Source organism: Mesoplodon mirus (assembly GCF_964341445.2).
Source record: "Mesoplodon mirus genome assembly, contig: HAP1_SCAFFOLD_232, whole genome shotgun sequence".
Classification (NCBI taxonomy): Eukaryota; Metazoa; Chordata; class Mammalia; order Artiodactyla; family Ziphiidae; genus Mesoplodon; species Mesoplodon mirus.
The window spans coordinates 783631-797644 of NW_028295675.1; the positions used below are offsets into that span (position 1 = coordinate 783631).

Sequence of the window (14014 nt, forward strand, 5' to 3'; positions counted from 1 at the left end):
TTTTTTTTTTTTAATAACAGATATGTTTATTATTACATATCCATCAGTGCGGCTTTTAATACCACTTGAAACATGCATATCATCCTAGAGACGAATCAGTTTTCCAGTGCTTCTTATTTGATAGACATTACTGCAAAGCCATTATAAATTACTGAGGAGGTATTTGGTTAAAAAAATAAACAATAAATCATACTGCCCATATGAATCAACCCTTGCTATTGAACAAGAGTTTAACAGTATTTATCTGGTAATTCCTATGTTAACTGGAAAACATCACAGATGTATTGCCATAATTTTCTTTTATATTGGTGCAACCTTCTACATATTTTGCAGAGTTTTATGAAGTCATTCATTATTTTAGCAGGTAGTTTGATGCAAAGATTGTACTCAATTTATGAAAGTCCACCAAACCTCTAAATATTTTAAATTAAGCCAATTATCAATGAAAAACCCCCAATACACATAACCTTCTGAAAATGTTTTTTGAAATTTTTATATTTAGTCATGGCAGTAAAATAATTCTCTCAAATTAAGGCACTAAAAGGGCAATGCAACTCCCATCAAAAGTGTTCTAAGAATAATTTACATTTCAAACAGTGCATACATTTCTTATATGTTTGTTAACTTAATGTCTTTATCACTTAAAACCACAAAGAAACATATTATATAATTACAGAAATGATGTACCCCACAAAATGCTTTTAAACTTGGTTCTTTTGTACAGTTAGTTCCTAATGTCTCTAGTAGTAAAATAACTCAATATGGCTTGGCAAAAATGCATAGATTAAATGTAATTTTTTTTTTGCCTTCTCCCATTCCCCAATCTACAAACTTGCTGAAACACATACAGTATTTTGTAAAGCATAACGTAAGATATTTATTTTCCATCAAGTCCACCACAGGCAATCAACAGTAAGGCTTTTAAATTCTACAGTGAGGGCACTGAAGTCAAGTGATGTCACTGCTTTCTTAAAATAGTTTTGTATAGTCTTGCAAGAGCATAAAAACTGAAGTTATTAAAAAAAAACTTTCAGTTGTCTCATTTTGAGATATTTTCTTTACTCCTTCCATGAGCTGATCTTGATAGTGATGGCCATTCCACTTGAAAGTGAAAGTCTCTTCCTCTCACTCCTATGAGGAAAACTGTGTTCTATCATGATTGACAGGCGTTTTCTTAGAAATTCAAAAAGGCAGCACCTTTTTAAAAAAATATATCTAGCTAAGCTTTCCCTCAATTGTACTTGCATTACATAGTAATAATTAATCTAATCTACCTGTAGGCAAACCCGCAATAAAAAAACAAAAAACAAAACAAAACAAAAAAACAATCCTCAGTGTGCTTTTGTGCCAAAGCAAGGACAGAATAACAGCAATCTTAACCCTGAAGCCTGTGATATTTGTGTCAAAGGAACAGCCTGTCTGCTCTGCATGGTAAAAGATGCCTGGTTTATCAGGTAGCATCCCACACAATTCCACAAGGCACTAGGTGACATGGTTAACTAGTTTTTCCAGATGTATTTTTGACCACTTTCCGGAAAGACTGATTTGCAGTGGATCTTGTAGAAAGTGTTCGAGGCGACGCACGAACAAAACCAGATGGTGGATTCTTAGGAATCTTCTTTACTAAATGAGTTACCCATTTTTTTTGTTCATCCTGAGAACATGCTAGTAGCAGCATATCTCTTGCTGATGTTACATCATAACTTACTTTACATGGAGAAATTAAGTCCTCTTTCTTATCTAAGTGATCTCTGTGGCACTTAACGTGGCACCTTCGACATTCCAGGGCAGGGGGTGGCTTAAAAACATGCCAGAGAGGTTTGGCACAGGCCTCACAGTTGGCGGGAAAGTGGTAGAGGGTAGGAATGAACTCATGACCTTTGTGGTTTTGAAAATTAGTTTTCTCAGCTTGTTGTACTGGTTCCATCTCTACGTCTTTTCTACATTCACCTTCATTTGCGTATAGTATCTGGAATATTTTAGGAATTTCTTCAGTTTCAGCTCTGTACACATCTCCTTGGGTTACAGGACGAACATGAAACAATTTATCAATGTCCAATACCATAGATGGATTGGATTGTTCCTTATCTTGTTCATCATTATAGAACAAAATTTTTTTGCTGCTTACCACAACGTACTGTTTCTTCCAGCCGTATCTTTTGATATTTCCTCTATTTGGTATTGAAAGCCAACCTTCAATTCTTGATTCTGGTAGGTTTCCATCAGTTTCATCAGCACTAGGAAAACTAGCAACACTTGTAGAATCTGATAGGTCCAAAAGTTTCGCACGCAATTGCTCAATGTCACTCTCTTTGCTAGCCAACTGCATCTGAAGCTCATTCCTATGTGTACATTCTTCTACCAATTGCGCTTGCATGTCATTCAGTTCCTTCTGATGTTTCACTACCATCTGGTTGAATTTCTCTCTTTCTTGGTTGAGTTCAAGTTGTAGCTTTCGATTTTCCTTTTCCTTCTTTCTCAAATCCTGTGTATTAGCTTTCTTTCTATCAATTTTAAAGTCTTTCCGATTCATTATTTCTGCCAACTTGTTAACAGCCTGCGTTTTAAGGGTTCGTTCTGTATTGATATTCTTTTCAAAGGCAGCCTTAAGATTATTGATCTCCTCCTCCTTCTTCAGTTTATATTCTTCCTCTGTCTTCCTCATTTTATCAGTTAGCTCTTCATTTTCTTTTCTTAATAATTCAATATCTTTGGTTAGCATACTGTTCGTTTCTTCGAGCCGACTAACAGTGTGCTCTTTATCTGTAATCTCTTGTCTATTTCTTGAAGCAGCTTTCTTGCTTTCTTGGGTCAATTCAAAATACTGTTCTTCCAGAAGCCCTCGAGCCAACTGCTCAGACTCGGCTTTTGTTTCTGCTAGATCCAACTGAGTAGCAAGAGTTTCTTTTTCACTTTGTAGTTCCTGTATTTTCTTTGAATTTTCTCTGTTTTTTTCTTCAATTTCTTCCTTAAGTTCCTTTACCTGGGTTTTATAAAGTGTCGAGAAATACTGCTCAGCTTCAAGCTGATCTTGTAGCTCCCGCATCTGTCCTTCATTTCCTCTGTATTGTTTTGTAAGCTGAGCTAATTCAAACTCTAATAATCTCTTTGCTTCCAATAAAGTATTTATTTCCTGTTTCATCTGCTTTTCTAAACCTTTTAAATTGTCTGCCTCAAATGCGTGGGTCTTCAATTCATTTTGTAACAACAGTCGTTTATTTGACTCCTGTTCCAGTTGCAGGGACAGATTCTTAACTTCATCCTCCATCCTTTCTTTATTTTCAGTCAAATGCTCTAGCTTCTGCTGAGATTGTTTTAGATCAACATCTAGCATGGAGCACTGCTTCTCAATCTGAACAACCCTATTTTCAGCCTTCTCTCGAGCTTCTCTCTCTTCCTTCAGCTTTTTTTCCATCTCACACATTGCAACAGACTTGGCCTCTTCAATAGATTGATGTTTGTCAGTTAAACGAGCTTTGGTTACTTTATGTTCATTTACCTCTTGTTCTAACCTTTGCTGTAATGATTTAAGCTTGTAGTTTAAATCTATTTCTAAGTTATTCTTTTCCTTTTCTGAATGATTAAGCATGTCTTGAGCCTCTTTTCTTTCTCCTTCCACTCTTTCAAGATTATGTTTGAGATGCTTCACCTCCTCTTGTAAAGATGTAATTCGAGCTTGTAGGTCTCCAATCATCTCAGAATCATGACCTCTGTCTCTTCGTTCAGCTTCTAATACAGCTTGCAGCTGGTAATAATCCTTGTCCATTTGTGACTTGGAATTCTCCAAAATCCTATTTCTCTCCTGCAATTCTCTATTCAGGGACTCTAGCTGAGTAATTGATTTGCTCATCTCGGTGTGACTCTTCCTTAATCTTACAGCTGTGTCTGATTCTGTCCTAAGTAAGTCATTGGCTTCTTCTAGCTGCTTTTGTAATTGTGCCAGCTTCTCATTAGCAAGGTGTGAATTCTGACTGACTTTCTTTAAGTCTTCCAACTGATCCTTTAATGTAGAAACTTCATTTTCTACATTCCTCCTCTTCTCATTTTCCTGTTCTGCTTTTCTTTGGTACTCATTAATTCTGTGCTGTAGCAACATTTTCTCCTTCTCAATCTGAGACACTGTAGATTCTAGGTTTCTTCTTTGATTCCCCTCTTCATCCAATTCTTTCATTATCTTGTCGAGTTTTATGTTTGAAGTTCTGCACTTCTGCTCCATTTCATCTTTTAATTGCATTTCATTATGCAACTGTTCTTCCAGCTTATAAATTGTTTTTTGCAAATTTTCCTGCAAGCTTTTATCCACATTAGAGCTAGTTCTGTTTTCATTAGGATTTGCTGAAGATAAGTATCTACGATTGCTATAATATGTAAATCCTACAAAGGGTAGTTGATTGCCAACAAAAGCTTTAGGTATAGGGAATGTTTCTTCATCTCCTTTATCTTCTTCCAAGTCATCAAAGTTACTTGTGTCAATGTCACTACTTAAATCAGGTACAACTGGCGCTACAGTGTCTCGGAGTGTTTCCCAAGCCCACTGATCATTTTTGAAGAAGAGATGTCGTTTGATTTCTTCTACACCATTCCTCCCTAATCTCACCTCTCTGTCAGTAAGGAAGGCACAAATAAGATTTTTTGCTTCTTTTGATATGTCATTATCATCAGGGAAGGTAAGTGAATTTTTATGGTTCATAATCTTACTGTAAGTTCCAACCAGAGAATCTGCATAAAATGGTGTATCACCTACAAGCATTTCATATAAAAATACCCCAACTGACCACCAGTCACATTCTCGTCCATAATAACCATCACCACCTTGAGATTTTAATACTTCAGGGGAAATGTAATCAGGTGTCCCAACTGCTGTATCACATCGTACCATACCTTCCTTATTCATCTTCATACAAGTACCAAAATCTGCTAACTTCAAATGTCCAGATTTATCCAGCAGCATGTTATCAGGCTTCACATCTCTATGAATAAAACCCATGGAATGGATTGCATCCAATGCAAGAACTACTTCTGCAGTATAAAATCGGGCCCATTTTTCAGGCACATCATAGTTGCTCATTAAGTTTACAAGATCTCCACCAGGCATGTATTCCATTACCATATAGAGATAACGATCATCTTGGAATGCATAAAATAGCTGAACAACCCAAGGACTGTTAGCAAAAGCCATGATGTCCCTTTCTTCCCAGAAAAAAGCAGAATCGGATCTCTTAATCATTTCAAATTTGCTGAGAAGCTTCATAGCATATACCTTCCTAGTGGATTTATGCCTTACCAGTTGAACTTCTCCAAATGCACCTCTACCAATCACCTTCACTACTTCATAATCTTCAGCTTTCATTCGTAAATCTCTAATTTTATTTATTGTGTCTTTATATCTGCTTAAAAAGTTGTCAATATTTTTGTTTTTTCTTAAGGCAGGAAAATCCAAATCATATACCAAAGCATCCAATCCATCTGTTACCCCACTCTCTCCTGGAGTGGGGGTGGTCTTGGTCTTGGGTAGGTAACAGATTGGTTCCCACTTCCCCCACCTTGAACCAGCAAACAATCTGAATTCACTTCTGATTTGGGATCCCGCAGCAGGTTGTCGATTTTTTCAAACCGAGTCTCAAAACTGTCCCCAGTCGACATGTTGCTGCTACTGTGACAATACCCTCGTACCAGCACCAGTAGCGGAAAGCAATTTCAACCAACTTCCTCCGGCGGTGGGTTCGCGGCCGCGGGGCGGAGGAGCCGGAACCCCAGGGTCACCAGGTGCGCCCGGTTCCCCCTCCTCCCCCTCACTGAGGGGATCTCCGCTCTCCAGACCCCGGGCCGGGGGCGACGGCGACCCACAGCCGCTCGGACGCCCAAAGTCGCATCCCACCCGGCAGCCCCTCACGACAGCCGACAGCGCCGTCGCCACCAGCCTCGTCGCTCCGGCGAAGTGCTTCAGCCTAGCGGGCCCCGGCCGCCTTCGCCATGGAGGGCTCCCGGTCCCGAGATGGGCAGGAGGGAGGAGAGAAAGAGAAGCAGGGTGGAGACTCCTCCGGGCAGCAGGGGAGGGAGAAGAGGAAAGGCGAAAGCGAAGGGCGGGCGCGGAGCTGTGCCAGCTGCCGCTGCCGCCGCCGCCGCTCGGGCCCCGGGCCGGGCCCGCTCCTCTCTGAGGCGCTGGAGACGGTCTAGCCCTGCATCCCCGGATCCACTTGGGCCGGCCCGACGCACCGATCCGCCTCAGCCAAGAGCTGGTCCCCGCAGGATAGCCTCAGTCTCCCATTTTGTCCCGGCGCTGCCGGGGCTGCTGCTGCGGTGTCCGGCGGGGCAGGGCGAGGTCGGTGCCCGATGGAGACTTGGGAGAGGACGGGCTGGAGAGGGGGCAGTGAGGGAGACGAGAGTCCGGTCCCGGCGGCTGCGGCTGGGGGAGCTTCTGGGAGGCGCTGTGGCCCGGGCTGGCGAGAATCTTAAACCCTATGTATTGATATGTCTCTTTAAGGAATCAAGTGTGTCTAGACTGGCAAAAACATGGCAGCGAGAATCAGCTCAAACCCACTATAAAAAGGAATTTCAAAAACAGAACCAAAAAACAGAGACATTCTTTACAATTCCTTCAGGGTCTCTGATGAAACGAGGAATGACCCTGTCTACAAGGAGAGCTGGATGTGGCATAAGGCTGGACACTTGGGACTGAGAGGATTGGTGAGATTGGGTGAGCAAATGCAGACCCCTTAAAGGAATAATGCATGGCACCCATTCCATGGGTCCCAACTCTCCAGGTTGAAGGGAACATTACTACATCTATAACATGTACGGGAAACCTAGAGAATGGACACACTGTGAATACGAATGGTTTCTAAAACTCAGTGAATAGTCCCTCTCCTGGTGCTCCAGTTTGACTTTCCACCTGCTTTACTATCATATTCCCAACTTGGAGAGACAGCCCCTTTAACCTCCTGGTTCTCACAGGTTGCCAATTTGGCAGAGGATGAAAGGGAAGAGGGAGAACCAATGAGAGAGTAGCTGTTAGGCATTTGGACGGACACGTGTCACTCTAATTTCCCGGCAGGAAGAAGAATTAACAAAAGTTGCAACCAACCACGGGGAACGAGTATAGGTCCTGAACCAAAATTTTGCACATGCGTTCAGCTCACAAAAAAACGAGTTGAAAAATGGAGCTCAAGGGCACTGCAATTCACAAACTTGCAGAGTACTAAAGGCCAACTATCGTCCAGAAATCTGTTGAGGGAAGGCAACGAAGCGGACTTGAAAGCGAGGCAGAATAGCAGGAAACAGATTTCAAGAGGTACGTTGGAATCACCTGTAAAGCACAGGAAGTGGGGCACAACTTCAACAATGATGCACTTGGACAAAAATGGCATATGCATTTTCTCCTGACAATATGCAGGGGAAAACACATACGCCCTTTTTGGCCAAGCAAGCAAGCGGGCAATGCAAAACTGCACTAAAAAGAAGTATCACTTCCCACCGGTCAAAAGGGACATCCACAAAATGTGTAAAAACCAGAAAGGCAAGACAGGCCGTGGAGAACAGGGAGCCTTGTTATGCGGAAGGGTGGGATGTAAATTGCCAACTGTCTCACTGGAGGAGTGCATTGTGTTCCCTAAAACAAGTAAACAACAGAGCTACAGAGCCAAGGGCACTTCCAGTCTAGGGAATATACCTTGGGAAAACCGAAAATCAATAAGACAGAGCCAACCCCAAATTTAGGGCTGCACTGCTTACAACAACCTCAACTTGGGTACACCTCAAATATCCCAGGAAATATAAAAATGGTTCAAAAAATTGTGGTACTTACGTACGATGGAATATACCTCACCCATGAAATCAATGTCATAAGACCAGTAGATGCAAAATGAGTGGATTCAGGTACGATGATTCTAAGTGAAAAAAGTCACATAGAAAATGAAGCTTATCATAAGATATCAGTTATGAAGATCCTGTAAACATGGCTACACATGAACTGAGTTAGGAAAGACAACAGAGTCTCACATTTAGAAAACACTCTTATTCCTGCTTAAGGGGGAAGGAGAGGTGGGGTGATGCATAAAACCAGAGTTTGATATAAGCACAGGTACCTTTCCCAAACCCAACTATGGAATAGACAAGACCTACCTATACCCTCCTCAGTGAAAGGGACTCAAAACCCCATATTTCCCGCAGAGGAATATATCTGACTAGTAAGCATCTTAAAACCTATGTATTGATATGTCTCCATAAGGGAATCAAGTGTGTCTAGACTGGCATAAGTATGGCAGCGAGAATCACCTCAAACCCACTATAAAAAGGAATTTCAAAAACAAAACAAAAAAACAGGGAAATTCTTTACAATTCCTTCAGGGTCTCTGTTGAAACCTGGAATGACCCTATCTTCAACGACAGCTGGATGTGACATAAGGCTGGACAAGTGGGACTGAGAGGATTGGTGAGATTGGGTGAGCAAATGCAGACCCTTTAAACAATAATGCATGGCACACATTCCTTGGGTCCCCTGTCTCCAGGATGAAGGGAATATTACTACAGCTATAACATGTACGGGAAACCTAGAGAATGGACACACTGTGAATACGAAAAGTCTCTAAACCTCAAAGAATAGTGCCTCTCCTGGTGCTCCAGTTTCTCTTTCTAACTGCTTTACTATCAATCTCCCAACTTGGAGAGACAGCACCTTTAACCTCCTGGTTCGCACCAGTTGCCAATTTGGCAAAGCATGAAAGGGAAGAGGGAGAACCAATGAGAGAGTAGCTGTTAGGCATTTGGACAGGCACCTGTCACTCTTATTTCCTGGGAGGAAGAAGAATTAACCAAAGTCTCAGCCACCCACCAAAAACCAGTATAGGTCCTGAACCAAAATACTGGACTTGCATTCAGCTCACAAAAAACGAGTTAAATAATGGAGCTATGGGGCAGAGCAATTCACAAACTGGTAGAGTAATGAAGGCCAACTATCATCCAAAAATCTGATGAGGGAAGGCACTGAGGCCGACTTGAAAGTGAGGCAGAATAGCAGGAAACAGATTTCAAGAGGTACGTTGGAATCACCTTTAAAGCACAGGAAGAGCGGCACAACTTCGACAATGATGCACTTGGACAAAAAGGGCGTATGAGTTTTCTCCTGAGTATATACAGCAGAAAACGCAAACGCTCTTTTTGGCCAAGCAAGCAAGTGGGCATAGCAAGTCTGCACTACAAAGAAGTATCACTTCCCACTGACCAAAATGGACATCCACAATATGGGTAAAATTCAGAAAGGCAAGAGAGGCCCTGGAGAAAAGGAAGCCTTGTTATGCTGATGGGTGGGATGAAAATTGCCAACTGCCTCTCTGGAGGAGTGCATTGTGTTCCCTTAACAAGTAAACAACAGAGCTACAGAGCCAAGGGCATTTCCAGTCTAGGGAATATACCTTGGGAAAACTGAAAATCAATAAGAAACAGCCACCCCAAAATTTAGGGCTGCACTGCTTACAAGAACCTCAACTTGGGGACACCTTAAATATCCCAGGAAGGATAAAATTGTTTCAGAAAATTGTGGTAATTACGTACGATGGAATATCCCTCAGCCATGAAATCAATGTCATAGGACAAGTAGCAGCAAAATGAGTGGATTCAGGTACCATGATTCTAAGTGAAATACGTCACACAGAAAAAGAAACGTATCATAAGATATCACTTATGAAGATCCTGTAAAGATGGCTACACATGAACGGAGTTAGGAAAGAGAACAGAGTCTCACATTTAGAAAACACTCTTATGCCTGCTTAAGGGGGAAGGAGAGGTGGGGTGATGCATAAAACCAGAGTTTGATATAAGCACAGGTACCGTTCCGAAAACCAACTATGGAATAGACAAGACCTACACCTTCCTCAGTTAAAGGGACTCAAAATCCCATATTTCCCGCAGAGGAATGTATCTGACTAGTAAGAAATTAATACCAATGTACAGATATGTCTTCGTAAGGCAATCAAGTGTGTCTAGACTGCCATAATCATGGCAGCGAGTATCAGCTCAAATCGACTATAAAAAGTAATTTCAAAAACAAACCAAAAAAAACAGGGAAATTCTTTACAATTCCTTCAGGGTCTCTGATGAAACCTGGAATGACCCTATCTACAATGACAGCTGGATGTGGCATAAGTCTGGACACATGGGACTGAGAGGATTGGTGAGATTGGGTGAGCAAATGCAGACACTTTAAAGCAATAATGCATGGCACCCGTTCCATGGGTCCCAACTCTCCAGGTTGAAGGGAATATTACTACAGCTATAACATGTATGGGAAACCTAGAGAATGGACACACTGTGAATATGAAAGGTTTCTAAAACTCAAAGAATAGTCCCTCTCCTGGTGCTCCAGTTTGACTTTCCAACTGCTTTACTATCAATCTCCCAACTTGGAGACACAGCACCTTATACCTTCTGGTTCGCACAGGTTGCCAACTTGGCAAAGGAGGAAAGGGAAGAGGGAGAACCAATGAGAGAGTAGCTGTTAAGCATTTGGACGGGCACATATCACTCTTATTTTCCAGGAGGAAAAATAATTAACCAAAGTCTCAGCCACGCAGCGGGAATCAGTATAGGTCCTGAACCAAAATATTGGACTTGCGTTCAGCTCACAAAAAACGAGTTAAATAATGGAGCTACGGGGCAGAGCATTTCACAAACTGGCAGAGTAATAAAGGCCAACTATCATCCAAAAATCTGTTGAGGGAAGGCAATGAGGCGGACTTGTACGTGAGGGAGAATAGAAGGAAACAGATTTAAAGAGGTACGTTGGAATCACCTTTAAAGCACAGGAAGAGGGGCACAACTTCGACAATGATGCAGTTGGCCAAAAAGGGCGTATGCGTTTTCTCTTGTGTATATTCAGGAGAAAACTAATACGCCCGTTTTGGCCAAGCAAGCAAGCGGGAAATGCAAATCTGCACTACAAAGAAGTAGCACTTCCCACCTGTCCAAATGGGCATTCGCAAAAAGGGTAAAAACCAGAAATTCAAGACAGGCCCTGCAGAACAGGGAGCCTTGTTATGCTGAAGGGCGGGATGTAAACTGCCAACTGCCTCTCTGGAGGAGTGCATTGTGTACCCTAAAACAGGTAAACAACAGAGCTACAGAGCCAAGGACACTTCCAGTCTAGGGAATATACCTTGGGAAAACTGAAAATCAATAAGACAGAGCAACCCCAAAATTTAGGGTTGCAATGCTTACAAGAACCTCAACTTGGGTACACGTTAAATATCCCAGGAAGGATAAAATTGTTTCAAAAAATTGTGCTACTTACGTACGATGGAATATCCCTCAGCCATGAAATCAATGTCATAGGACAAGTAGCAGCAAAATGAGTGGATTCAGGTACCATGATTCTAAGTGAAATAAGTCACACAGAAAAAGAAACATATCATAAGATAGCACTTATGAATATCCTGTAAACATGGCTACACATGAACTGAGTTAGGAAAGAGAACAGAGTCTCACATTTAGAAAACACTCTTATGCCTGCTTAAGGGGGAAGGAGAGGTGGGGTGATGCATAGAAAAAGAAACTTATCATAAGATATCATTTATGAAGATCCTGTAAACCTGGCTAAACATGAAATGAGTTAGGAAAGAGAACAGAGTCTCACATTTAGAAAACACTCTTATTCCTGCTTAAGGGGGAAGGAGAGGTGGGGTGGTGCATAAAACCAGAGTTTGATATAAGCATGGGTACCATTCCAAAAACCAACTATGGAAGAGACAAGACCTACCTATACCTTCCTCAGTGAAAGGGACTCAAAACCCCATATTTCCCGCAGAGGAATATATCTGACTAATAAGAATCTTAAAACAAATGTATTGATATGTCTCCGTAAGGGAATCAAGTGTGTCTAGACTGGCATAAACATGGCAGCGAGAATCAGCTCAAACCCACTATAAAAAGGAATTTCAAAAACAAAACTAAAAAGCAGGGAAATTCTTTATATTTCCTTGAGGGTCTCTGATTAAACGTGGAATGACCCTGTCTACAATGACTGCTGGATGTGGCATAATGCTTGATACTAGGGACTGAGAGGATTGGTGAGATTGGGTGAGCAAATGCAGACGCTTTAATGCAATAATGCATGGCACCCATTCCAATGGTCCCAAATCTCCAGGTTAAAGGGAATATTACTACAGCTATAACATGTATGGGAAACCCAGAGAATGGCCCCTATGTGAATACGAAAAGTTTCTAAAACTCAACGAATAGACCCTATCCTGTTGCTCCAGTTTGACTTTGCAACTGCTTTACTATCAATCTCCCAACTTGGAGAGACAGCCCCTTTATCCTCCTGGTTCTCACAGGTTGCTAATTTGGCAGAGGATGAAAGGGAAGAGGGAGAACCAATGAGAGAGTAGCTGTTAGGCATGTGGACGGGCTTATGTCACTGTAATTTCCCGGCTGGAAGAAGAATTAACCAAAGTTGCAACCACCCACAGGGAACCAATATAGGTCCTGAACCAAAATATTGCACTTGCATTCAGCTTACAAAAAACGAGTTGAAAAATGGAGCTCAGTGGCAGAGCAATTCACAAACTGGCAGAGTAATAATGGCCAACTATAGTCCAGAAATCTGTTCAGGGAAGGCAACGAATCGGACATGAATGTGAGGCCAAATAGCAGGAAACAGATTTCAAGAGGTACGTTGGAATCGTCTGTAAAGCACAGGAAGAGGGGCACAACTTCGACAATGATGCACTTGGCCAAAAAGGGCCTAGGCATTTTCACCTGAATATATGCAGGAGAAAACGCATACGCCCTTTTTGGCCAAGCAAGCAAGCAGGCAATGCAAATCTGCACTACAAAGAAGTACCACATCCTACCGGTCAAAAGGGACATCCACAAAATGTGTAAATACCAGAAAGGCAAGACAGGCCCTGGAGAACACGGAGCCTTGTTATGCTGATGGGCGGGATGTAAATTTCCAACTGCCTCTCTGGAGGAGTGCATTGTGTTCCCTAAAACACGTAAACAACAGAGCTACAGAGCCAAGGGCACTTCCAGTCTAGGGAATATACCTTAGGAAAACTGAAAATCAGTACGACAGAGCCACCCCCAAATTTAGGGCTGCACTGCTTACAAGAACCTCAACTTGGGTACACCTTAAATATCCCAGGAAATATAAAAATTGTTCAAAAAATTGTGGTACTGACGTACGATGGAATATCCCTCAGACATGAAATCTATGTCATAAGAAGAGTAGCAGCAAAATGAGTGGATTCAGGTACGATGATTCTAAGTGAAATAAGTCACACAGAAAAAGAAGCTTATCATAAGATATCACTTATGAAGATCCTGTAAACTTGGTTAAACATGAACTGAGTTAGGAAAGAGAACAGAGTCTCACATTTAGAAAACACTCTTATGCCTGCTTAAGGGGGAAAGAGAGGTGGGTGATGCATAATACCAGAGTTTGATATGAGCACAGATACCGTTCCAAAAACCAACTATGGAATAGACAAGACCTACCTATACCTTCCTCAGTGAAAGGGACTCAAAACCCCATATTTTCCGCAGAGGAATATATCTGACTAGTAAGAATCTTAAAACCTATGTGTTGATATGTCTCCATAAGGGAATCAAGTGAGTCTAGACTGCCATAAACATGGCAGCAAGAATCAGCTCAAACCCACTATAAAACGGAATTTCAAAAACAAAACAAAAAAACAGGGACATTCTTTGCAATTCCTTCAGCGTCTCTGATGCAACGTGGAATGACCTTGTCTACAATGACAGCTGGATGTGGCATAAGGCTGGACACTTGGGATTGAGAGGATTGGTGAGAATGGTTGAGCAAATGCAGACCCTTTAAAGCAATAATGCATGGCACCCATTCCATGGGTCCCAACTCTCCAGGTTGAAGGGAATATTACTACAGCTATAACATGTACGGGAAACCTAGAGAATGGACCCACTGTGAATATGAAAAGTTTCTAAAACTCAACGAATAGACCCTATCCTGTTGCTCCAGTTTGACTTTGCAACTGCTTTA

General features: G+C 41.8%; 1 protein-coding gene across 1 annotated transcript; it reads right to left on the bottom strand.

The window, feature by feature from the left end:
- Positions 1-546: 546 nt before the first annotated feature.
- LOC309797324 (rho-associated protein kinase 1-like) lies at positions 547-6194 on the bottom strand. The gene is made up of 2 exons (XM_082645927.1): positions 5544-6194; positions 547-5466 (listed from the first exon to the last, which is right to left on the bottom strand). The coding sequence occupies exons 1-2, from the start codon at positions 5641-5643 to the stop codon at positions 1496-1498; spliced, it is 4071 nt and encodes a 1356-aa protein (XP_082502053.1). The 5' UTR covers positions 5644-6194; the 3' UTR covers positions 547-1495.
- Positions 6195-14014: the final 7820 nt, after the last annotated feature.